Source organism: Martes martes (assembly GCF_963455335.1).
Source record: "Martes martes genome assembly, chromosome: 5".
NCBI lineage: Eukaryota > Metazoa > Chordata > Mammalia > Carnivora > Mustelidae > Martes > Martes martes.
Window position 1 is genome coordinate 96916368 of NC_137892.1, and position 27878 is coordinate 96944245.

A 27878-nucleotide genomic window follows, 5' to 3' on the forward strand; every position below is an offset into this window, starting at 1 on the left:
TTAAGATGCTACCGGACTCTTCTACCAGAAAGTTGCACACCAGCTACCTTGAAAGGCTCTACTGAACTCTCCAGAGCCTCCCTGTTGGAAACTAGTTTGCAGGGTACATCCAGGTGACCCACCCACAAAGACCCATGCTTCTAGGACTTCTGAGAGCAGATATGATAGATGGTCCATCTGAAGTAACTGCTTTGAGGGATATGGTGCTAGATGTTTGGAACAAGGAGTTCACAGCATGAGAGAACTGGCCAACCACCTTCCCAGTAGCAATGGCCCCCATGTACTGTCTGATGAGACCAAGCAAGCCAACTGCTGTGCTCTGCATGAGGTTACCAGCAAAAACATGGAGAACAGCAAAGTCCTGGCCAACTCAGGGGAGATAGAGAAGGTAGTAAACATAACCAAGAGCAGAGGAGACAGATCATTGCTGAAAGTGGTGAAGAAAGCAGCCCAGGTCTTGAATACATTAGGCATCAGGACCTCCAAAGCACTTCTAAAAAGAATGGATGCAATCAGAACTATTTTTGTTATACCTTTACTTCACGTTAGCATTCAATTCGCATCCTTCTTTGTCTACCACTGATTAACAAAGGTCACCCATCAGCAGCATTTCCTCCTCACCAGCCCAGTTAAGAATCAGAAACCCAGGGGCACATGCGTGGCTCAGTGGTTTAAAGCCTCTGCCTTCAGCTCAGGTCATGATCCCAGGATCCTGGGATTGAGCCCCGCATCGGGCTCTCTGCTCAGTGGGGGAGCCTGCTTCCCTTCCTCTCTCTGCCTGCCTCTCTGCTTGCTCGTGATCTGTCAAATAAATAAAATCTTAAAAAAAAAAAAAAAAAAAGAATCAGAAACCCTTGCTCTGAACACAATAGGACCCAGCCACCTATGTGGTATTATAATAGCCAAAAGAAAACCAAGCATAAAGCCCTTTACTCTGGCTCCAGCAAATTTTCACCTACTTACATGAGTTCTTGTTCCTCACCAGCAAGAAAACAGAAGGCTACTGCACCAACAGCTGTATTGTAGTCAAAATGATTCCAACAGAAAGAACCCTGACATACTAAGATGTATTTGCCGTCTCCTCATAGCTCCAAAGATCCTTATTCTGATGACTGAATTTACTTCCCAGCTATTACTAATTATTCAACACAGTATGGACTGAAATTAACCATAAATTATATAGATTTTTATTCCACTAAGAGACCTTCTTATACAGTAGAACAGTACCCAGGGTTCCCAGATTCGTGGAATGTAGCATCAAAATGCTCAGTAAAAGAATTCCATCTAATCCTGTTCTGAATGAGAAGAAAAAGCCTGTCTTGCTGATTTGTGGATGAAATGTGCAAGTATGGAATGTATGAGTGAAGAGCATTTTTTTTTCTTTTTTGAAGACTTATCAGTGAAGTAAGGAAACCTTTGGGAGAGAAGATTTTGACTTTCTAAGCTCTAGTTAGGTGTCAGATGTAGATTCTGTAGTCAGGTAAAGGTGCACACAATGCAATAAAGAAGTTAAAGAAATGGGTGAAATCATAAGAAAGGGGATTTTTCAAATGTGAAGAAAGTTATGTTTTGATAATCTGAACAGAAAAAGAAACGGAATGCATATCCCTCATGTTTTATGGCTATTACTAAAAAAACTGTTAAATAGTTAAGATAATGTTGAAAGTATACAGAGTATGTCATTTAGCAGTTCAACTCATGTAAGGCATTATTATTTGTATTTATTAATAACAGAAACCACCTTGTCCCTTCCTTAAGTAAAAAAGAGATATTAATACAATGTGTGCACTATATTAACCTTTCTAAAATTAGAAGAATTCTGAAACCCCCTGTATATTTGGCCTCAAGATTCTGAATAAGGCAAACAAACAAACAAAAATTGAATAAAGGATTGAGGACTATACCTTTTTCTAATGGTTTATTAGAAAAAATGAATAATTTATATAGAAAATAATAATAATTTATATATATATTTTTTAAAGATTGCCAATTCCAGGTTCCCCACAATTGTTTCAGCAGCTTCAGAGGTAGGAAGGGTTCAGCAGGAGTCTCCAACAAAGAGCTAGTCATAAGAGATGATGGATACTCCTTTTCTTCCACAACCCTAACCTTGTTTAGTAAGAGATTATTAATCTCTGTTAACAATCCTACTAGTATTTAGGACATCATGTCAGTCTATTCCAATTAACAATAAACTGCTTAGCAATGGCATGGACTAAGTATTTATTCACCACCTTAACTCTTCTACTTAATACTTGAATCCTTGTAATCAATCAATGAACAGTCTTATCTGCCACCTATACACCTGATAATGGACTGCATTATCACAGACTTACTTGCCTAATTCACAAGTTTTATTAAGTCCTTGAGTTATCATTATATAGTTTAGAATGGGTGCTGATAAAGGATGTATCAATTAAGATGTTTCCATATACATGAAACATAAAATCCAAAGCACACTGGATTAAACTGGAACTTAATGGCTCACATAAAATAAATAAAGTCTAGGGGTATACTATCTTCAGGGAGGACTCGATCTAGCGGTCAGAGCATACTTTTTCTCTGTTCTACTCCTTCAGTGTTTACTTCTTACTTAACAGGTTTCTTTTTATGGCCAGAAGGTAGCTTCCAGGAGTTTAATGGCAGTATATTTTGATTTCTGTTGAAATACAGCCCCCCCCAAAACAAACAAACAAACAAACAAACAAAAAACAGTGCCTTTATCCCAGCATTCCTAGCAAATATCCTAAGATCATTCTGATTCATCTAGCTTAGATCACATGTCTGCTGTGATTGCCCGGGGTCAAGGCACATGTTCCATTCTGACAAACTCTTCATAATATTTATGAAATAAAGCACATTAGAGTTGACCTTAGTGATTTCAACTTCTAGTATTACTGAATGGTATTACTGAATTAAAATTGATAGGTTAAGCATATCATACACCTTTCACTCCCTCTTAAAAAGTTATTCCCCCAAATTTTAATAACAATCCATCAAGGAAAAAAAAATTAACCCTTCCCTAAGTGAAAATCACATTTTCAAGGATTCAAAATGTATTACTAAATTAGCCACAGGCTTTATGATTTCCCTTTTTAATACAACAGAAACCAAGACCATATATTTTCTCAAAGCAAAAGAGGTTTACATTCAACTTTTTCAAGATTACAACAGTAGAATTTAAATAAAGAGTGCAGAGTACATGAGTATCTTGAGTTAGGAAAAAAAGTGGTTTTGTTTCATAGAGCTATAAAAAAATAAGTAAATAATCCATCCTGTAACTCAAGACTCCTCTTACAAGCTACTAGATTCACCATGAAACCTACCTCCACACACAGACACACAACTAGGTCCTAAGAACAGAGCAGAGATGTACAGCATAGGGAACCTTTTTGTAAATGTGCATTTCAAAGCCAAATACTAATTATTTCCAAATTACTATGTTCCATACTTTTTAACATCCCTTATTTCTATAATTAGCAGAGAAAACAGAACCATAAACTATTCAGTTTTTATAACAGAGAGCGAAATTTATTTCACTGAAAGCCAGAACTCAAATATATAGGAAAAGCTGATATTTACAATAAAATTGAAAAAAACAACAAAGGGCAAAATACAACCACCATTTTCTCAAGAGAAGAATTAACCACTTGAATATGTGTTATACAATAATCATCTTAAAAGCCAAACTTTATTTATAATCCCAAGGAGAAACAAAGTGGTGAAAGAAGAGGATGTGAATTAAAAGGAAATCACTGCAGTGGCGCCTGGGTGGCTTAGTCAGTTGGTTTTGGCTCACGTCATGAGCAGGGACTCTACTTGAGATTCTCTCTTTCTGCCCTTCCACTAGTTCACATGCTCTTTCTCTCTCTGAAATAAATAAAAATTTGGATGGATGGATGGACAGATGGAAGGAAGGAAGGAAGGAAAGAAGGAAGGAAAGAAGGAAGGAAAGAAGGAAGGAAAATCTCTATAATTGTTCAATTCTGTAGACTGGTCTTTCAAATACTCATTTGTTCAAATAATTCAACTCAGTAAATAAGCTCTGATGGCTTTATTAAGAAGATAGTACTGGTGTTAGACAAAGGAGGGATATAAACACAGCCCTTAACTTCACAAAGTTTACAATGTGCCTCAAAAGCAACATACACAAAGGAGCATCACTGGACAGCACAGAACATAATCAAGGAGAAATAAATGCATGAGACACTAAAGACAATGGGTAATCAGAAAGAGGAGAAATCAAATGAGAGGATTTCTACAGCAAGTAACAGAAAACCTATAGGAAAACTGCTTAACATTAAGGAAATGTATTATCTCAGCTAACAAGGAATGCACAGTGAGGGTGATTTTACATGTGTTATGTAGAGTCCAGTTCTACTTCTCTGCTGTTCTCCTGCCTCTGCCTTCCTTGATATCAGGGCAACACTTTCAGGCTAGTAGCAAAACGGCCACAGCAGTTCCAGATGTCACATCCAGATAAAACCACTTCTACGCTTTCCTTCTTTCTCAAAATCAAGGAAACCTTTCCCAGAATCCTCTTACAGATTTCCCTTCTATTACTCAGTGGCCAAAACCGGATCTATTCCTAAAATGATTCCAAAGGCAAGAACACCTATCATTAACCAAGATTTGAGTAGATGCTGTTAATTATCATGACCATCATTTTAGTGTTAGCTGAATATTTTAAGAAGACAGGCCTTGGAAGATGGTATAATTAGGAAAAGAAATAAAAGAAAAATACAATGGCAAAGGAAAGGATGTGTGTAACTGAATAAAAAAGTCAAACTGCAATCATACACTAAATACATTGTTAGGCACAAGGAACTTTCCTAAACTGCACTGTTGTCATTCTCTGTAATACAAAAATTAACTTACTATTCAACAGTGAGTAAATGCTAAGAATGGAGGAGGAGGAGTTCTCTTTTTATGATAGGATTTAGTTAATTATCAGTGGGGACAGTCAGACTCACCACTCCTTGTCAATGTAGACACCCATTTAGCTATCTGTGAGTTGAGAACATCCCATATTATGCATACAGATGACTGCAGACTCACTATCAACAGAAGTTGTTCCTTGAAGGTTTCTTCTCATTTGGGTTCCAGGTTTCAGTCAAACGTCCACAAACTTCACAACCAGCCCTATATGCAAATGAAAGCATGCAATTAGGAGGCAAAAAAGCTACAGGGAACAATTCCCTCCTCCCCCATCTATAACTAACTGATCCATAAGGAAACTGAACTTAAATACCAGATTCAATAAGCACCATGTTCAAACAAAGCAACTTGCATTTCAAAAGCTGTAGTGTGATTATTACACAGTTATCACCCTTTCACATCATACATAGTGTTGTGTCTACAGTATACCAGGTAAAACTCTTAGCAAAAGTTGCCCACTAGATAGAATCCAACACACATTTGTGTGGTGGACCCAAATAAGGCTGACCTCCACACAGTATATTAAAGGACAGCTGCCTACATTTATAAATCAGAAGACGACTCTACATGAAAATTAAGATTTCTGACCTCTCTTGGAAAAAAAAAAAAAAATCAGAAGATCTAGCAATAATGGGCCCACATTCCCACATGGTAACTAACAATCTGGTGGAGCTGATGAGCAGCTAATCCTTTGGATGGGTCACAGGCTTTGCAGCTGCCTGCAGATGTCATCACTCTTGCAACACAACTCAGTTATCTGTCTGGATCCTGTTGGCATTTGACTTTGCAAATTCTCCTATATTTCTAAAATAGCTCACAGGGAACATATTTTACTGTCAAAGCCAAGCATGTTTTTCTGCCTTGACAATACAATATAGTATAGGGCTAATAACTACATTCACTTTGGAGTCAGCAGGCCCTAGGTTTGAGTTCTAATTCTGAATATAACTTAGCTGTATGACCTCAGGTGTATTTTTAACCTAAGATATATTTCTTCATCTACAAGCCTCCTAATAAACATATAAGCACTTAACACAGTCAACAAACAACTGGCCTAAAATCTACCATGTCCAAACTAAACTTACAATCCCAAATTCAGGGATTCCTCAGTCTTCTGCATCTTGGTAAGCTGCAACGTGATTCACGCGCATAAGCCTCAAACCTCAAAGTCCTTATCATATGCTTTCTTTCATTCTCCCAAAACTAGTACCACGGTACTTGATTCTCTAAAATACGTCATTTGAATGAATTTTCAGAATCCCATAAAAATAATAATTCCTCCTTCAGAATTAATTACTTTCCCGAAATTACCTACAAATTCAACTAAGTAAGTAGTCTGAAGTTTCAAGGTTGCATATCATGAGGAATACTAATATTTCATTTTAAGAAAATGAAGATGGCGGGTGCCTGGCTGGCTCAGCAGGTAGAGCACACAACTGCTGATCCCAGAGTTGTAGGTTCAGGCCCCACGTTGGGTGCAGAGATTACTTAAAAAAATGGGGTGCCTTGGGTGGCTCAATTAAGTGTCTGACAATTTTAGCTCAGGGCATGATCTCTGGGTTAGATCAAGTCCCACGTGGGGCTCTCTGCTCCAGGGAGTCTGCTTGAGATTCTTTCCCTCTGCCCCTCCACCTATGCATGCTCTCTTTCAAAGAAATTATCTTTAAAAAAAAAAAATGAAGACAAAATACTGGGGGTAATACCTATCATTCCTTGCAAGATACTGACCCATTACATTTTGTAAGCTTATATGTTTCTTCCAATCTAAACTAGGATGCTATGCTTCATCTGAAAACAAAATTAAGAAAAGAGATAGTTAGAATTTTAAAAATCAACCATTTCTATAGAACTATTCAAATAACAATCAGAAAATCCACTTTTGGGGGCACCTGCGTGGCTCAGTGGGTTAAAGCCTCTGCCTTCAGCTCGGGTCATGATCCCAGGGTCCTGGGATCAAGCCCTGCATCAGGCTCTCTGCTCAGTTGGGGAGCCTGCTTCCCTCTCTCCCTCCGCCTGCCTTTCTGCCTACTTGTGATCTCTGTCTGTTAAATAAATAAATAAAATCTTTAAAGAAAAAAAAATCCACTTTTGGAAATATTACCACTGGAAAATATGAATTACAAATTATCAAATGATGTGTAAACATGACAAATAAATGAAGAGATACACTACTATGTTCAAAGAGTCAATGATCTTAACATGTCAGTTCTCTCCAACTTGAGCAAAGGATTCCATGTATTTCTTTTTTTTTTTTTAATTTTATTTATTTATTTGACAGACAGAGATCACAAGTAGGCAGAGAGAGAGGAGGAAGCAGGCTCCCTGCTGAGCAGAGAGCCCGATGCGGGGCTCGATCCCAGCACCCTGGGATCATGACCTGAGCCGAAAGCAGAGGCTTTAACCCACTGAGCCACCCAGGCGCCCCGAGAAGCTGATTCTAAAATTCACATAGAGGGGCGCCTGGGTGGCTCAGTGGGTTAAAGCCGCTGCCTTCGGCTCAGGTCATGATCCCGGCGTCCTGGGATCGAGCCCCGCATGGGGCTCTCTGCTCAGCAGGGAGCCTGCTTCCTCCCTTCTCTCTCTGCCTGCCTCTCTGCCTACTTGTGATCTGTCTGTCAAATAAATAAATAAAATCTTTTAAAAAATAATAATAAAATAAAATTCATAGAAATGCAAATGAGCTAGATGGGCCAAAACAACTTCAAAGATCATTAATACTGGAAGCCTTATACTACCTGACTTCAAGATTTGTTTAAAAACTGCAAATATCAAGGCACTGTGGTACTGAAGAGAAACAAATAGACCAATGAGAGTCCAGAAATAAACCTACATATATACGGTCAATTGATTTTCTGCAAAGTCAGTTTGATTGTAAAGGGACAGCCGTTTCAACAAATGGAGGTGGAATGTCTGGATGTCCATACATTGTGCCACATATAAAAACTGATTCAAAATCCATCACAGATATAAAGTAAAACCTAAAACTATAAAATTACATGAAGAAAACATAGTAGAAATTCTTTGTGGTCTTAACATAGGCAAAAATTTCTTAGATAAAACACAAAAGCATGTTACGTAAAAGACAAAAGTGACAAACAGGACTTCATCAAAAGCACTAATTTTGCTATCTGCAAGACACTTAACAAAATGAAAGACAACCCACATGCTGGGGGGGAAAAAATAGATGCAAATCTCATTATCTGAAAATGACTTGTATCCAGAAAGAATACAAGAAAGAAATGTTCAAAACTCATTAAGAAAACCCTATTTTAAAAAGGAACAAATGATCTTAACATACTCACTAATGATGTACCCACAGTAGATAAGCACATGGAAATATACCTAACATCATCATTTATTAGGAAAATACAAACGTTGGCAAGGATATGGAGCAAGTGGAACTATCATATCCTACTGATGAGAATGTGAAATGGTAAAACCACTTTAGAATATAGTTTGGCAGTTTCTTAAAAAATTAAACACACACTTAACAAAAAACCCAGCTATTTCACTCCCAGGTATTTGCCTAACAGCAATGAAAGTCTATGTCCACAAAAGAATGTTTTTAGCACCTTTATTTTTAATACTCAAAAGCGGAAACACCACAATTATCCATCAAGAGGTGGATTGATATAATAAGTATGGCAAAACCATTCAATATATTACTACTTCTAAGAAAAATAATGAACTATTATACACTATTTAACATGGATATATCTCACAATAATTGTGCTAGGAAGCCATACCAAGAGTACCTTTTGTAAAATCCATATACACAAAACTCTAGAATCTCTAGGGATAGAAAGCAATTCAGTTGATTGGGAATAGAGGATGGTGGACAAGAAGATCTACAATGGCTGAAAAAAAAACTTCTGGAGGTGCCAGATATTTTCATTATTTTGAATGTAGTATTAAGTCCACAGGTATAAAAACTTCAAAATTTAGGGGCGCCTGGGTGGCTCATTGGGTTAAAGCCTCTACCTTCCATTCGGGTCATGATCCCGGGGTCCTGGGATCGAGCCCCGCATCGGGCTCTCTGCTCGGCGGGGAGCCTGCTTCCTCCTCCCTCTCTGCCTGCCTCTCTGTGTACTTGTGAGCTCTGTCTGTCAAATAAATAAATAAAATCTTAAAAACAAAAAAAAACTTCAAAATTTATTAAACTGAACACTTAAATGGTGCAGTTCATTTTAAGTTTAAAACAAATTGACTGCATATTAATAACTGGTAGCAAAACTGATTAATATGAAAGGCAAGACCCTTTCAATGTATTAACTATGAAAATCATGGCCATTATCTTTCTTTCTGGAAAATAATTCCACTGACAAGTGTATTATCTCAATGCTAAAGATCAAAACCATAATTACCAATCACAAAGAAAGCATATACCAAAAACTGCACTCTAGCTAACCCCATATAATTTGGCATGCGCATAAAGAAAATTTAGTGGATTTCATTACTATTCATTCACATGCAGTTCACAAAGTACCCCAGGCTTTCATTACATTTGGTAGGAATCAGACAAAAAAAAAAATTTTCCCTGTCAACCAAAAACATTTTTAATATAGGAATTTTATTAGCATTCATCTCAGTATCACTACTACAATGTATTTCACATTCTGCTTAGAATTAATGAAGAAACATGAAATCAGATCCATTTTAATTGTTAACTGCTGGCATGGCTTGGTGCTTTTTACACCTTATTAAATGGCACCTCTACCCCCATCTGCCTGTTATTTATAGTGATAACAGAGCACATTACATTATTTCTTCAGGTGAATTTAATCACTAAATTTTATTTTAGGTAATATCACAAGTGTGTAAGCCCATCTCTATCCAGAGATATCTATTCTCCAAGCTATCATGCTCAGTTCCATGACACTGCTATGAAAGAAGGGCTTTATCTTTAGAGAAATGAGTTAACAGCGCTACCTTATAATACTTTTAGGGCAGTCACAGAAAAAAATTATGCTAGTTCTGCATCAGCACAAATGACACAACTAGAATGAATGAGCAGAGGCTCTATTTTCCACATATTAGAATATCTTTCTGAGCCACTGCTGCCGCAAAGGGGATGTCCTGCCTGGGACACCTATCATCAGCAGTCAGGATATTACTGGCAGTGATTTGAAAATATCAGATAGTTGATCTAGACCAGCTTTATGATTCCTTGCAACCCTCAAATGCTCTTCTGATTTTAAAAATAAAAATCCATTTTTGGGGCACCTGGGTGGCTCAGTGGGTTAAAGCCTCTGCCTTCGGCTCGGGTCATGATCCCAGGGTCTTGGGATCGAGCCCCACATCGGGCTCTCAGCTCAGCAGGGAGCCTGCTTCCTCCTCTCTCTCTGCCTGCCTCTCTGCCTACTTGTGATCTCTGTCTGTCAAATAAATACATAAAATCTTTAAAAAAAAAAAATCCATTTTTAAGTCCCCAAATCCACTGCAATTCAAAAGTCTTAGGTTTAAGCCAGTCAAATTACAAGAAGCTAAAGCCCTAAGTCTTACAGTAACATTTCTGTTTGGTTTCCACTTTTCCTCAATGTATAATGGCTTCAATTATCAGAACTTGACCCTATTAAATTACTCTGATACTGAAAGAAAAATATGTACTATGTATGTGTTCCATCTCCTTGCTCTTTTAATTTCAAATGCTAATTCTTTCTTTCTTCCCAAAGAAATATGGACCTGGCAAAAACAATAAAGATCTATGAGAAATCTAGTTCAATTACTTCATTTTACACATTCAGAAAGGTAAAGAAATTTGTCCTAAAATTCTTAACTAATCAGTACACTATAATACCTATTAGTACCGCAATAAATCACTACCATTTATTTCCTCCTTAAGTACACTGTAAAGAAAGGCATATAACCATTCAGTTACACAATTTAAGTGAAAAGTTATCTGGGCAATAGTATCATAGGCAGTGGTGATACAATTAAAGACTCAAGACATTTTGCTTCTTGGTACTGTTCACTGGTGCTGTTAACATTCCTAGACCCTACAAGTGTAGGATGTGGTAGGGTTACACAAACAGATAGAAGCGACGGTGTGTACACGAGTAGCTGTGAATTAGGCAAAACTTTTAAACAGGGAGAATGAATGTATTTCTAACTACCAGAGTTTCAAAACTAATGGAAAAGGCTGCATATGCCTTCATAAAAAAACAGAAAAGGAGGGATGAGGTAATAAAGATGGACTACCAGTGGGAACCCAAAGTTGTACAACCACTTTGTAGAAACTTTCTTATATAGGTATACACACACTTTACCAGGCACCAAAACAAACCACTCCCAAGAGAAATGAAAACAGGTCCATACAAAGAATGCAGACTAGAGGAAGCAGTAGGGGATAGCAATTAAGAAAACGGGCCCTGGGGGCACCTGGGTGGCTCAGTGGGTCAGGCCTCTGCCTTAGGCTCCAGTCACGATCTTGTCCTGGGATCGAGCCCCGCATGAGCTCTCTGCTCAGCAGGGAGCCTGCTTCCCCCCCACCCCCACCCCGACTGCCCCTCTGCCTACTTGTGATCTCTGTCAAATAAATAAATAAAATCTTAAAAAAAAAAAAAGAAAGAAAAAACAGGCCCTGGAGTCAAACTGTCAGAGTGTGAATTCTGGCTCTGCCACTTACTAAATGTGTTGAGTTTAGACAAGTTACTCACCATGCCTCAATCTCCTAAACTATAAAAAGGAAGTAATTCATAAGGCTATTGTGAGGTTTAAATTATGTTAATACATGTAAAATGCCTCAAATGTAGCCTGGCACAAAGTAAGCCTTCAGATAAATTGCAATCAGAAGGGGAATGGGATTTAATACATGATGTAACACGACAAGAGTAATTTTTCTGAGCCAAGTTAAAGGGCATTTTAAAATACAGACGCACACCCACAGCCAGTGCGGTATAATGTAGTGTTTAAGAGTTTACTTGGATTTTGTTTATGTCACTTCATTGTTTCCAAGGCTGACTGCCATGGAGAACTATAGGCAAACTTCCCTGAGATTTGGTTTCATCAACTATAAAGAAACAACAGCTACTTACCTCAGAGGATTATTTTAAGAATGTAATTAAGAAAAAAAAAAAAAAAGAATGTAATTAAGATGTATAAAGTGCTTGCTTAGAACAATGCTTGACACATAGTAGCTAAAAACTGACAGTATTTTATTATACTATATTGAAATAAGCACATTATAACTACAGTGACCATTTGTTATTTGCTTATGATAGCCCCAGTTTATGCAAGTTTTCACAATGTGATTACTCAGAAGTCATTCCCCTACCTCAGTATGTCCCAGTTTAGATAAAATATGTTCTCAATATGTCCTAGTTTTAGATGATAAATTATATGGTTGCCCTAATTTGTAACTGAAATACTTTCAGGATTTTCCATCTATTTAGTTCTTCTTAAATGTTCTCTTATCTCTCTCTTTTAAGATTTTATTTATTTGACAGATCACAAGTACGCAGAGAAGCAGGCAGAGAGAGAGATGGGGAAGCAGGCTCCCTGCTGAGCCTGACACAGGGCTCAATCCCAGGACCCTGGGATCATGACCTGAACTGAAGACAGAGGCTTTAACCCACTGAGCCACCCAGGCGCCCCTCTTATCTCTTCTTAATGGCATTACCTCTTTGCTCTCCAACTCACCATCCCCATTTTGCACGCACACTGGCAGACACACGCAGACACACACGCAGACACACACACACACTCACAGTCTGTGGCCCTCACTCTCCTTATCTCTTTATCCAGGTGCTTGGTAACCTCCAGGTCTCTCTGTTGCCCTATACTCCGCAACAATGTCATATTTTTTCCAAGCCTAATCTATCTCAAATTCCTATCTCTTCCTTCAGTCTGAATTCCAGAAAAAAACCCTACTGACCCAGAAATATCACCACCACCAATTAATATTTTAGCTGTCTTTAGGAATATCTACATTTTAACAGGTTAACTCCTTGAGAAACAATGCCTTACCCCAAAGTAGAGAACCTCTAGTAACATGAATTTCAGACACTGAGAGCTGACTAAGGGAAATATTTTAGGAACCATTTTTCATTACTCCAATCAAAGGATTGGGTGGGTTTCTACTAAATAAATAAATTGGAGCAGCCCTGATTTCTTTCTTTTTGCTGGTTCCCAAATAATCCAATCAGAAACACCAAAGGTATTTAGCTCAAATATAATAAGGTCACAGTTCTTTAAGAGTTTCAGCCTGTGCCTTCCTCTTTCACTGTACAAATGCTCTTTTAAGTTATTTGAGATCACTCTCCTGAGTTCAATTACCATATGTATACTGATGACAGCCAAACCTACTTTCCCAGCAAAGCTCTATCCAAGGTTCTCCAGCCTAGATGTCTTTCAGTTCAACCTCACATAACCAAAGGCATCTAGTACACCCCACCCCCATGTGCTACTCTGTCTCAAGCTTAACTGAACCCCACTTCTTCCCCAGCACTCCTCTATCCCAATCCCATTCATATGATTTTTTTAAAGGTTTTATTTATTTGACAGAGAGAAAGCATAAGCAGGGAGAGCTGCAGAGAGAGGGAGAAGCAGGCTCCCTGCTGAGCAGGAAGCCCAATGTGGGATTGGGATTATGACCTGAGCAGAAGGAAGACATTTAACCAACTGGGCCACCCAGGTGCCCCCCCCCATTCAAATGATTTTCATTAAATTCTCCATCTACCCAGTTTCACAAACCAAATCCTTGACTCCTACCTTTCCATAACTCCCAGCTATAGCCAAACAACAATGGAATTCCCTGAACTATTTTTCCAGTCTGTTTCTTTCCAACCCAAGAGCCACTGGTCAAGGTCCAAGCGCCACCATTATATCTAAAAAATACCATTATAGCTGTTAACCCATCTCCAGGCACATCTCAGCCCCTCCAATTCATTGGCATTTGGGACAGAATGATCCTTCTAAAATGAATGGCTGGGGGTGTTTGTTTATTTTTTACTTAAAACTGCCATTAATGATTCACTATTATCCTCAGGAACAGTTCAGTTAGTACAATTTCTAAGGGTCTTTATGATGTGGTCCCCAGTTTTCCCTTTAACATCATTCACTTCCTCTTCCACTCAATGCCCCATAACTGTGCCATCCAACCATTTTCAATTTCGTTGTGTTCCACGAAACACCAGATTCTCTCTGTTGTGACTACAGGCTATCCCACTTGCTGTCCATCTCTTGCCTGGCATACCCTTCAGAATTTATAAGGCCATCACTTCCTTCAGGAAGCTTTCCTCAACCCCCAAATCTGTATTAGGTGCTGCTATAGTGTATCAGGCACCTTCCCTTTAGGGCACTCATACTAAAGAAGTTATCTATCAATCCTGCTTATACCTCCACATCATGAAAAGGAACTTAGGTCTATAATTTCAGATTCACAAGTTCACGAATACGGCATGCTGTTTTGGGTACTGTATCTTAAGAGACATTTTTTGTTAACCAGAACACATCCAGAAAAAGAAAAACAAAGCTGGAGGCATCACAATCCCAGATTTTAAGATATACTACTATGTTGTAGTAATCAAAATAGTATGGTACAGACACCAACACTGACACACACAGACCAATAGAACAGAATACAGACCCCGGAAACAAACCCACACCTATATGGTCAATTAATCTATGAGAAAGGAAGCAAGAATATACAATGGGGGAAAGATGGCCTCTTCCATAAATGGTGCTGGGAAAATGTGACAGCTATGTGTTAAAAAAATGAAAGTGAACCACCTTCTTACACTATACCCAAAGTAAACTTAAAATGGATTAAAGCAATGAATTCATAAAAATCCTAAAAGAGAACATAAGCAGTAGCTTCTCTGACATCAGCCCTAACAACATTTTTTAAGACACGTTTCCTCAGGCAATGGAAACAAAAGCAAAAATAAACTACTGGGACTTCATCAAAATAGCAAAAGGTTTTGCACAGCAAAGGAAACCATCAACAAAACAAAAAGGCCAACTACTGAATGGGTGAAGATATTCACACACTCTCAAAAAAAAAAAGAGAGAGAGAGAGAGAGAAAGATTGTGCCATTTGCAACAACATGGATGGACCCAGGGGATATTATGCTAAGTAAAAATAAATCAGATTGCGAAAGACAGACACCATATGATTTCACTCATGTGGAATATATAAAAACAAATGAGTAAACAAAAAGCAGAATTAGACCTATAAATACAGAGAACAAACTGATGGTTGTTGTCAGAGGGGAGGCAAGGTAATGGGGGGGTAGGTCAAGTTGGTGAAGAGGAGTGGGTGATACAGGGATACAGTCATGGTATGAGTAAGTCACAGAAATAAAAGCATAGCATTTAGAATAGAGCCAACGATATTGTAATAGTATCACATGGTGACAGATAGTAGCTAAAGTTGTGGTAAGTACACCATAACAAAGAAGGTGAACCACTTTGCTGTACATGTCAAACCAGTGTTAATGTTGTATGTCAACTATACTCAAATTTTTTTAAAAAATTAAAAATTAGAAAAGGAATATATCCAGAGAAGAGCTGAATGGTGAGGAGTCTGAAAAAGATGTCAGGTAAGAGTTAAGGGAACTAGAGATTTAGCTCAGCAATAAACAGAGATAGGACAGCCTTCAAATATGTGTAGGCCAAAGCATACAGCATGATAAAGAGGAAGCATTACCGTGGGTTATCAAAGAGGATGGAACCAAAGCCATTATGCATAAGTTTCAGAAAGGCAATTTTTTATTTAAAAAAAGAACCATATAAAGTATAACTGCCTGCCCAAAGATACTGGACTAAATAGAGAAGTAGTGAATTCATACTCCCTAAATTGTTAAAAAATAAGGAATACTAAAAAGATCCCTACATTTGATGGGTATTAAGGAGAGCACTTGTTCAGATGAGCACTGGGTGTGATATATAAGTCATTAGTCACTAAATTCTACTCTCGAAATCAGTATTACACTATATGTTAACTAAAATTTAAATAAAAACTTGAAACAAAAAAAATAAAAAAGGATTGTGGAACATAAAGAATAACATGGAGGACATTAGGAAAAGGAAAGGAAATTGGGGAAAATGGAGAAAGGGAGACAACCATGAGAGACTGTGGACTCTGAGAAACAAACTGAGGGTTTTAGAGGGGAGGGGGTTGGGGGGTTGGGTGAGCCTGGTGGTGGGTATTATGGAGGGCATGTATTGCATGGAGTACTGGGTGTGGTACATAAACAATGAATTTTGGAACAATGAAAAATTTTTTTTAATAAATAAAAATTTAAGGAAAAGATGCCCACGTTTGAGAGAACATCAGACTAAGCAATTACTGACAGACCAAATAAATTCTAACATTCTGAATTTATAAAATGTATATAAATTAGTAAATTTTATACAAAATTTATAAGAAATTTATTAAAAACACCTAAATTTATAAAAGTATTTTAACTATGACTTGGTGGCAGCTGAATTAAAATATATTACCATAGCCTACCCTATTAAGAACATAATGTCCTGGGGCACCTGGGTGGCTCAGCAGGTTAAAGCCTCTGCCTTCGGCTCAGGTCATGATCCCAGCATCGTGGGATCAAGCCCCGCATCGGATCTCTGCTCAGCAGGGAGCCTGCTTCCTCCTCTCTCTCTCTCTCTGCCTACTTGTGATCTCTGTCAAAAAAAAAAAAAAAAAAAAAGAACATAATGTCTTAAGGGGCTCCTGGGTGGCTCAGTGGATTAAAGCCTCTGCCTTTGGCTCAGGTCATGATCCCAGGGTCCTGGGATCGAGCCCTGCATCGGGCTCTCTGCTCATTAGAGAGCCTCCTTCCACATCCCCTCCCCGGCCCCCACCTGCCTCTCTGTCAAATAAATAAACAAAATCTTAAAAAAAAAAACCATAATGTCTTGAGATATAAGATTTAACTGTCTGTATCACAAAGAAATCAGAGGAATCACTCATTATTTAAAAAGCTGAATACATATTTTTCCTCTATTAATGAACATTTCAGAGAGGAAAAAAAGCACATTAAGTAAGACTGCAAATAAGGAGAGTTTTCTTTTTTTATGTGATCCTGAGTGGGGGAGAAAAAAGAAAATCTAAATGACAATTGGTCAGTTTATTCAGACAGAATGCTTATTTCTCAAAGGATAAAAAGGTATCAAAAAGGCTTAAGGAATAATCTTTAAAGAGACTTTGTAGACTACCAAATACTTGGCTTTTGATTTATACAGGAGAAAGAGAGAAAGGGGAAAAAGAATTTTTAGTTTTCCTAATGTTTTATAGTATTCAATGGTCATGGAAGGGGGCTCAATACTCTGTCCTCTCTGCTGCCATATTTAGTTGTATCTTCAGGTCACACTGATCTGGAAAAAGCCATCTTTACATGAGTGAGAAAAAATGCACAAGAAAATAGGTCTTTATCTTCATGGTATAACGTTATTAACAAGTACGAAGTCTGAATTAGTCATTCAGTGTCATCTCTAACTCTCTACTATTTACAATCCCCACACTTTTACTTTACAATACTGAGAAAAAAAATACTCCATTCTCATTAAAACATAACTTTTTTTTTTAAGATTTTTATTTATTTGACAGAGATTACAAGTAGGCAGAGAGTCAGGCAGAGAGAGCGGAGAAAGCAGGCTTGATCCCAGGACGCTGGGATCATGACCTGAGCCGAAGGCAGAGGCTTTAACCCACTGAGCCACCCAGGCACCCCAAAACATAACTTTTAATAAACAGACTTCACTCTTAAGTTTGATTTGATTCAGAGATGGGATCTTTTCTCCTTATAGAGTCTTTAAAAATAAATTTAAATAAGTAAATTTAAAAATAAATTTGTGAAACATTATCTTTTCATACAACTTTACAAAACACTTTTGTATATATGGAAGGCTGTAACAGTAAAGAGACAAGCCTCTATTTGGGGTTGAATTGTATCCATTTCCCTCCTCTGGCCCCCTCCCAAGAAAAGAAATGTTCAAGTCCTAACCCCCACTACCTCTGAATATGACCTTATGTGGAAATAGGGCTGTTGCAAATGTAATCAGTTAAAATGAAGTCATACTGTAGTAGGGTGGGCCCCTAATCCACTATAATGGGCGTCTTTATAAGCAAGCAGCCATGGGAAGATAAAAACAGGGAGAATACTATGTGATGAGGAAGACAGAGATTGTGAAGTTATGCAGCCGCAAGCTCGGAATGCCAAAGATTGCCTGTAAACCACCAGAAATTAGGAAGAGGCAAGCCCCTACAGGTTTCTGAGGGAGCATGGGCCTGATGATGCCTTAATTTTGGATTTCTTAGCATAATACTCTACCTCCATCCACATTGCTGCAAATGGCAAGACTTCATCTTCTTTATGGCTGAGTAATATTCCATTGGGTATACACACCACATCACTTTCACCATTCATCTATCCACGGACACTTAGGTGGAATTTGAACTATTACATCCTCAGTCTGTCTACCAATCACCCTGTTCTCCCAAGATAAGCACTATTAACATTTTCTTATGTATCTTTCCAATGATATTCCATACATTTATAAAATTACATATATAAAATATACAAATTTTTGTGGTAGACATAATGGTAGCATACTCCATTTATCATTCCATACCTAATTTTTATTACTTCCTATATCTGAAATGATTCTTACAGATATGACTTTTTTTTTTTTAAGATTTTTTATTTGAGAGAGAGCACAAGCGAGCGCACACACATGCACACCACACACATGAGCGGGGGGTTGGGGGAGAGGCAGAGGAAGACAGAGAAGCAGGCTCCCCACTGAACAGGGAGCTTTGATGTGGGACTGGATCCCAGGACCCTAGGATTATGACTGAGCCAAAGGCAGAAGCTTAACCAAATGAGCCACCCAGGTGCCCTGACTTATATTTTTATTTGCTATACAGTATTCCACTATATAGATGTATCATAATATATTTAACTAATCCTCTGTAGATGGATATTTAGGCTGCTGCCAATATTTATCTTTATCATAAATGATGTTCTAACAGATGTCTTTTTATAGTCTTGTCACTGAGCCTTTCTTTTGCCATCTTATTTGTAATTGCAATCACCTGTTCCCTACCTTGACAGTCCCTACCTTGATCCCAGGTTTTATTTTTCCTCATGGCACTTCAAGTTATCTGGCATTCTATATATCTCATTCATTCACTGCTTGTCTTCATCAACTAGAAAGTAAGCTCCATGAAGACAACAATTTTAGTTTGCAACGAACTACCACCTAAGTTCCTGGCACACAGCTAGTGCTAAATATTTACTGAATAACTCAATGTTTTTATATAATTCCACAAAAGAAAATCATACATGATAATGAAAAGGGACAACACATCTTCCCTTTAAGGCAAAATAAGTAATAGTTCCTGAACTGATCAATAATTTGTCCTTTTTGTCCTGTATTAATTAGCTCTATTATGTGAAATGAGATTGCTACATTTTAATTTGATCTAGATTTTTATATACTCAGTGAACGCAGTAATGTCTCCATTTATTTCAGCCTATTCACCCAAGGATAAGGCTAATATTGAGATCTTTCTGAATATTAAAAGGACAGGTCTCTGCATCTTTTATGTAGTGGCCCTCCCACAATAACAGTAACCATTAACATGAAATTTCTTCTACCAGCTGTACATTTTCAATCACCAGAAGAGTGACTCAGTGTGGTATTATTTCTGGTAAATGCAGAGGGTGCTGAAATCTCAACTTATTTTGAGAAAGTCAATACATATTTAATTTGTCCCAACTGCCTTTCTAAGGACTTAAGATGTGGCAAACTGTGTCATTCTCTTGCACAGCACTCAGTACACATTTCAATTAGGCCCTGGCACACCAGGGCCTCAAAGTAGCCCCTGACAAATTGCTCACTGGGAGGGAGTGGAGAGGGGATATACTTTATAGAAAAGATAAAGAACAGGTGTGCCTGGGTGGCTCAGTCAGTTCAGTGTCTGCCTTTGGCTCAGGTCATGATCCTGGGGTCCTAGGTTCAAACCTCACCTTTGGCTCCCTGATCAGTGGAGAGCCTGCTTCTCCCTCTCCAGTTTCCCCTGTCTCTGCTCTCTCTGTCAAATCAATAAAAGCCTTAAAAAAGAAAAAGAAGTTCTCATTTTTATATTAAAATTTAACAAATCTAAATAATATGCTATAAAAATATCTTTGTTCAACCATTCAGATTTCCAATTAACAACTATACATACTATTACTCAGGATGAAGATCCCCATCTTAAAACAGTTTAGTAATCAATACAGATAGTCCCTGACTTAAGGATTTTTCACCTTTACCATGGTGAGAAAACTACATACATTCAGTAAAAACAGTACTTCATAAATTCTAAACTGTGTTATTTTCTTGGGCTAGTGATATAGAGCACAATATTTTCTTATGATGCTGGGCAGCAACGGTGAGCCACAGCTCCCAGTCAGCCATACTATCTTGAAGGTAAATGACAGATAAACTTACAACCATTCCGTTTTTCATTTTCGGCATTCAATAAATTACATGAGATATTCCACACTTTATTGACCAATTGTAGGCTACTGCAAGTGTTCGGAGAACATGTAAGGTAATAGGCTAATGGATGATGTTTGGTAGGTGCATCAAATGCCTTTTAGGTTCTGGATAGTCTCAACTTATGATATAACCCCATATTAAGTTGAGGAAGATCTATACGTTATTCCAAGAAAACACAAAAGCCAATTTCCCTAACAATTTCAATTCCACCCACTCCTGTGTATGTACAACCTGTCTGTTACCAAGAGCCAAATAACCTCTAAACTTAGCAAAGAAATCATCAGGAAGGTTTATGGGTACTAGGTCATGTTTATTACAACACCACTTTGAAAGGTTTCTCTAAGCTTAAAAGCAAGAGGGAAAATATATGAAATTTGCAAGATAACTTAGATGTAAATGAGAATCTTGAACTTCTACATGTATTTTTTAAATTGTATTTCTGAAACAGGTAAGATTCTGTATTTTTTTTAAAAATTATGGCCATAAAACAGTAAATCTGAGGTTTACTTTTTTTTTTCTTTTTTAAGAGAGGGGCAGAGAGAGAGAAAGAATCTTAAGTAGGCTCTACGACCAGCATGGAGCCCAATGCAGGGTTTAATCTCACAACTCTCAGATCATGACTGGAACCAAATTCAAGAGTGGGATGCTCAACCAACAGAGCCACCCAGGCTCCCCAGAGATTTACTTTTCTAATGACAAAAAGTAGAGTAGGCTTCCCCTTATTCCTGGTTTTAGTTACCCACCTTCAACCACAGTCACAAGGACATGATCCTCCTATTGCAATGTAATCAGGTCAAGAGTAGCCTAACATTACCTTACAATGCCTGTGTAGATCACCTCACTTCAACTCATCACAGAGGCATTTTTTTCATCTCACATCATCACAAGAAGGATAACTATGGTACAGTAAGATGTATCAAGATAGGGGCGCCTGGCTGGCTCACTCGGAAGAGCATGTGACTCTTGATCTTGAGGTGGTGAGTTCAAACCCCACACTGGATATAGAAGATTACTTTTAAAAAAAAATCAATGAAAGGGGGCACCTGTGTGGCTCAGTTGGCTAAAGGATCTGACTCTTGGGGCACCTGGGTGGCTCAGTGGGTTAAAGCCTCTGCCTTCAGCTCGGGTCATGATCCCAGGGTCCTGGGATCAAGCCCTGCGTCGGGCTCTCTGCTTGGCAGGGAGCCTGCCTCCCCCCTCTCTCTGCCTGCCTCTCTGCCTACTTGTGATCTCTGTCTATCAAATGGATAAATAAAATCTTTAAAAAAATAAAAATAATAAATAAAGGATCTGACTCTTGGTTTCGGCTCAGGTCATGCTCTCAGGGTCATGGGATCCAGCCCAGTCTCTGGCTGCATGCTCAGTGTGGATGGAGTATGCTTATCCCTCTCCCACTGCTCCTCCCCCTGCTGTATTTATTTCAATAAATAAACTGTTTTTTTTTAAATAAAGAGTTTATTTATTTGACACAAAGAGAGAGAGAGAGCCCAAGCAGCGGGAGCGGCAGGCAGGCAGAGGGAAAGAGAGAGAAGCAGGCTCCCCACAGAGCAAGGAGCCTGATGTGGGACTTGATCCCAGGACCCCCGGGTCATGACCTGAGCTGAAGGCAGACGCCTAACTGCCTGAGCCACCCAGGCACCCCTCAATAAATAAAATCTTTAAAATAAATAAGTGAACTTTTAAAAAAAAGCTATTCTGAGAGAAAGAACCCACATTCACATAAATTTATTCACACAAAAAATTACAGTAAACTGTTACAATTGTTCTATTATTAGATGCTGTTATCAATTTCTTACTGTGCCTGATATATCAAACTCTATCATTGGTATTTATGTATTAAAAAATATAGTAACAGAGGTATAGTAACAGAGGGCTCACTACTATCCATGATTTCAGACATCTACTTGGGTCTTAGAAATACATACGCCATAGATAATGGGGATTACTATATGCTGGGTGGCTTGTGAAGGTTTCCCCATACCCAAGTTTTTATACTGACTCATGTTTTCTTCCAATATTTCTAAAGGTTTCTTTTGTATACTCAACTCTGGAAAATCAAGAACTTATCATGGTATAAAGTATAAGGTAGATAATCAGGGTTTTTTTTTTCTCATTTCTGTACTGGCAATCACATTCATGAGGATCTGATTACTATGATCAAAGGGCTATAGAGTACTATGAAAACCACAATGGAAAAAAAAAAAAAAGAAAACCACAATGGTTTCATCACAAAGGTCAGTTTTGCTGTTTGTCAAAACAAAGCTTTCCAAGGCAAAATTAAAAAGGAGGAAGGTAATATACTTAAAAGGATAAATACACAATACCAATTAAAGCAGAAGATAAGCTATTCCCTTCTCTCAAGGATCTTCAACCCAGTGTAAGGTCTGATACTTCCCAGGTACTACAGAGGACAGGCCTGGACAGTTGTAAGGAAATTCATTTCCAGATCTCCAACTTCCTTCTACGCTTTTTTCTGAAACTGATAAGCCCTGGAGCACTAGGCTGTCTCAGTCAGTGGAGCTTGCAACTCTTTGTCTAGGGATCGTAGGTTTGCAAGGCCCATGCTGGGCATAGAAATTACTTTAAAAAAAGAACTTTAAAGTGGTTTTTTTTTAAAAGAATTTTATTTATTTATCGAGATATAAAGAGAGAGAGAGAACGAGTTGGGTGAAGAGCAGAGGGAGAAGCAGACTCCCCCACTGAGCAGGGAATCTGATATGGGACTCCACCCTGGGATTTCCAGATCATGACCTGAGCTGAAGCCAGACGCTTATCGGACTGAGCCACCCCGTCACCCCTACTTTAAATGTTTCTTAATTAAATAAAATTGATGTGTCTAGGCATCATTAATACTCTTCCTCCACCTTCCCTTTCATGGTAACACTTCCATGTTGTAGGAGAAAGCCATATTTCTTAACTCATCTCAAACCTTAATATAGTACTGATTTTTAACAAGTCTCCCGTACACCAAAGGCATAACTGGCAGAGATGGAGTCTCATTTAAGCAAAGCAAGAAATATTCAAAGAAATTCACAGCAAGACTCATTGCCTGATCAATCTATGTTAGAATCTGGCAGTGAAAATAGTTGTCCAGTGGTTGTTCAGTGCAGGTGTTATTATTTCTATTAGCACTGCAAATGTCAGGCCACTTTTGACAAGAAAAACATACACAATCTGGCTTGACAGTGAGGGCTAACAAATTTTACAGCAGTTCTTTCTGTTTCTTTCTGTTCTTTCTGTTTCTGTTTCTGTAAGCAAAACAAACAGGGTCAAAGTGTCTGGCAGCATATTCTTTAAACTCAAAGACAACATACAAATTTCAGAAATTACATCTTTGATAATTTCATAAACTTGAAGTTTTAATGTCAGTTTTAAAATTTATGAAGAATTACAAAGTTTTCAAAAAACTTTTAAAGGTACATATATAAGAAAGTTCAAAGATAACATTAACTTGTAGACATAGAATAACAGTGCTCTAGAACTAACTATAACAGCAACAGAATACTACCAGCTCTTTAAAAATAATCAAATTAGAAAATAGCTGGGAGGAAAAAAATGGAGAACAACCTTTCAATTTCAGTGCCCAAAAATGCTTATATAAAACCTAATTTCATGTTCCCTGCAAGCAGTCAACAGCAATCTCTAAAGCAGACTTAGGGGCACCTCGGTGACTCTGTCACTTGAGTACTCAACTCTTGTTTTCAGCTCAGCTTGAGATTTTCCCTCTGCTCCCCATCCCCCACCTTGCTCAGGAAGGCACTCTCTCTCTAAATGAGTAAATAAAAAAAATTTTTTAAAGATTTTATTTATTTATTTGACAGACAGAGATCACAAATAGAGAGAGAGGCAGGCAGAGAGAGAGGGGAAACAGGCTTCCCACCAAGCAGAGATCCTGATGTGGGGCTTGATCCCAGGACCCTGAGACCATGACCTGAGTCGAAGGCAGAGGCTCAACACACTGAGCCACCCAGGTGCCCCGAATAAATAAAATTTTTAAAAAATAAATAAATAAAGCAGAGTCAAGTTTCCAAGTGAACTTAATACTTTCTCTTGCAAACATCAGATGCCAACTGAAGTTATATAACAACATATTCTCAAATACTTAATATTGGGGCACCTGGGTGGTTCAGTGGGTTAAAGCCTCTGCCTTCCACTCGGGTCATGATCCTAGGGTGCTGGGATCGAGCCCCACATCCAGCTCTCCGCTTGGCTGGGAGCCTGCTTCCCCCCGCCCCCCAGCCCCGACTGCCTCTCTGCCTACTTGTGATCTCTGTCTGTCAAATAAATAAATAAAATCTTAAAAAAAAATACTTAATATTGAAGAACCTAAGACATAGCAGTTGTAAGTTATTTAGTAAAAGGCTATGTAATGATATGCTCACCATACTCAAACTACTGAACACAGAATATGGGAGGTATAAATACTCTATGACGAAATGAAGTTTCTTTAAAACACTATCATGGCCCCTGGGTGACTCTGTTGTTAAGCATCTGACTCTTAATTTCGGCTCCAGTCATCTATCTATTTCATTTGAGAGAAAAAGCACATGCATGTGCACACAAGATGGGGGAGGCCCACAGACGGAGAACCAGACTCCCCACTGAGTGAGGAGAAGCCCTATGCAGGGCTCAATCCTAGGACCCTGAGATCACTGACCTGAACCAAAGTCTGACTCTTAATCGACTGAGCCACCCAGATGCCACAATAAATAATCCAAAAAAAAAAAAAAAAAAAGGCTCAGTATCAAGAAATCATACATGTTTTCATTCTAAATCATAAAGGGAAAAAGCTTTTACTAGCTCCCATGTTCTTTTTAAAGATTACTATAGCTTTTCCTATATTGATAAAATGACGAACTGAGGTAGCATAAACAATTTTTTAAAAAGACATTTACATATTAGAGGGTACCTGGGTGGCTTAGTCAGTTAAGCCTCTGCCCTCAACTCAAATCATTATGGTCCTGAGGTTGAGTCCCCACACTGGGCTCCCTGCTCCACGGAAAGCCTGCTTCTCCCCGTCTGCCTGCCCCTTTCCCTGCTTCTGTGCGTGCACACGCATACTCTCTCTCTCCCAGACAAATAAAATTCTTTTTTTTTTTTTAATTTTATTTATTTACTTGACAGAGAGAGATCACAAGCAGGCAGAGAGGCAGGCAGAGAGAGAGGGGGGGAAGCAGGCTCCCTGCTGAGCAGAGAGCCCCACGCGGGGCTCGATCCCAGGACCCTGAGACCATGACCCAAGCCGAAGGCAGAGGCTTTAACCCACCGAGCCACCCAGGTGCCCCGACAAATAAAATTCTTAAAAAAATAAATTACAGCCCTTTTACGAAGATGGCGCCGAAAGCTAAGAAGGAAGCCCCTGCCCCTCCCAAAGCCAAAGCCAAAGCAAAGGCTTTGAAGGCCAAGAAAGCGGTGCTGAAAGGCGTCCACAGTCACAAAAAAAAGAAGATCCGCACATCACCTACGTTCCGACGACCCAAGACTCTGTGTCTCCGAAGGCAGCCCAAATACCCTCGAAAGAGCACCCCCAGGAGAAACAAGCTTGATCACTATGCCATCATCAAGTTCTCCCTGACTACTGAGTCAGCCATGAAGAAAATAGAAGACAACAACACACTTGTATTCATTGTGGATGTCAAGGCCAACAAGCACCAGATCAAACAGGCTGTGAAGCAGCTCTATGACATTGATGTAGCCAAGGTCAACACCTTAATCAGGCCTGATGGAGAGAAGAAGGCATACGTTTGACTGGCCCCTGACTATGATGCTTTGGATGTTGCCAACAAAATTGGGATCATCTAAACTGAGTCCAGCTGGCTAAATCTAAATACAGTTTTTTCATGATAAAATAAATAAATAAATAAATAAATAAAATGTTAATTCAATCCTGAGAAAAACAAGCAATAAGGAAAAAACTTAAGGTTGTTTTTTTTTTTTGGTTCATTTATTTTAGAAAGAGAGAGGGTGACAGAGAGCATGAGCAGGGGAGGGGCAGTAGGAGAGGGATAGAGAATGATCTGAAGTGGACTCCCTGCTTAGCTCGGAGCCTGGCGTAGGGCTCAACCTCGTGACCCTGAGATCATGATCTGAGCTGAAATCAACAGTTGAACTACCCAGGCACCCAAAAAACCACAGTATTTTGCAGTTATATTCTTTGAAAATATTTCACCTATTCAACCCAGAGGTAAACACAGTATAAAAGAACTTTCCAGAAACACCTGAGTTTTTCCAAATGGAAATATTACAATAGACATGCTACTTTATGAAAGTAACAGAAGGGTAAGGGCTCACATTACAGGAAAAGAAAATTTCCTGAACAAATCAAGTCTAAGGTGGATTTCTTTCATCCTACCATCTTCAAAATACACTGCATGTAGACATAAAGCCTTATCACTGAAAACATAGGAAGGCTTCTGTTGAATGTTAGACAGGTTACTCAAGTAGCACTTGGCATTCATTCTTTCCTACTACTCCTTACATACACACCTTCCTGTATCTCTGGTGCAGGAAAGCTAAAACAAAATAAAACCAATAAACTACACTTCCCAGACTTTAAGTTATAGTTTGTATTCAGAATGTAAATCAGTTTCTACCAGTAAGAAGTCCTCTTTTAAGATTTGGAAAGCAAAAGTGAAGTAAAGAAAATTACGAAGTTATCCTTCCACTGCTGATTTAAATGGTAAGCAATGACACAACAAAATCAACGTGATTAGAAACAATTACAGTAACTTTAGACACCAGATGCCAGCAAGAAGCAGTCACATCACATATTCAGCATTCCTTTGATGGGTCCCCAGTTTTACCTTCCTGACCCTTCAGCTATGGCCTCATGTTCTCAAACATAATCCAGTGATGGTTCTCTGACTCCAACTCTTCCCAACTATCCAATGATTTTTTTAAGTATCAAATTCCCTGTATAATATCTACCTGAAAATCCCAGAGTACTGTTTGTATCTTGCAAAGAACTCTCACAGATAGACTATGGTTAAGTTTAAAATGTACATGGCTGGGGTGCCTAGGTGACTCAGTCAGTCAAGCACCTGACTCTTGATTTCAGCTCAGGTCATGATCTCAAGGGTTGTGAGATCCTGCCCAGGGACTGGCTCTGCATTCAGGGGGAGTCAGCTTGACATTCTCTCTCTCTCCTGCTCAAGTGATATTGACTGCCATAAAAGCACATTTCAGAGTTGACAGCTGGCTTTCAATTGTAGCATAAAGTATTTCTTTTAGCAGTAGTCAGAAATGACTTTATTTAAAATATTAAGACAATTGTTAGGGCAACATACAAAAGTAACATTCTAACACTGAATGATCCTGGCTGAAGGAATTTATCAGTAATACACAATGGGGAGTCCGCTTCTATCTCTCCCTCCCCCTCTGCCCCACCCCCTGCTTATGCCTCTCTTATAAATAAATCTTAAAAAAAAAATCCACACAAAAAGCTGCTATAT

The 27878-nt window shown here is 38.6% G+C and overlaps 2 protein-coding genes across 8 annotated transcripts in view; one reads left to right on the plus strand and one right to left on the minus strand.

Moving 5' to 3' along the window:
* CDC42SE2 (CDC42 small effector 2) overlaps positions 1 to 27878 on the minus strand; it is a 115250-nt gene that overhangs the window by 69348 nt on the left and 18024 nt on the right. For 3 of the 7 annotated variants that reach the window (XM_080803676.1, XM_080803671.1, XM_080803674.1), the window contains exon 2: positions 5059 to 5142. The gene's annotated coding sequence lies outside the window, so the exon portion shown is untranslated. Of the gene's footprint in view, positions 1 to 4973; positions 5143 to 16393; positions 16460 to 27878 lie in introns of those variants that run through there. The other 4 variants (XM_080803677.1, XM_080803675.1, XM_080803672.1 and 1 more) reach the window with 2 other exon arrangements.
* Positions 25759 to 27303, plus strand: LOC308343248 (large ribosomal subunit protein uL23-like; the record flags this gene model as incomplete). The annotated part of the gene is made up of 1 exon (XM_080804292.1): positions 25759 to 27303. The coding sequence occupies one exon, from the start codon at positions 25759 to 25761 to the stop codon at positions 26173 to 26175; it is 417 nt and encodes a 138-aa protein (XP_080660418.1). The 3' UTR covers positions 26176 to 27303.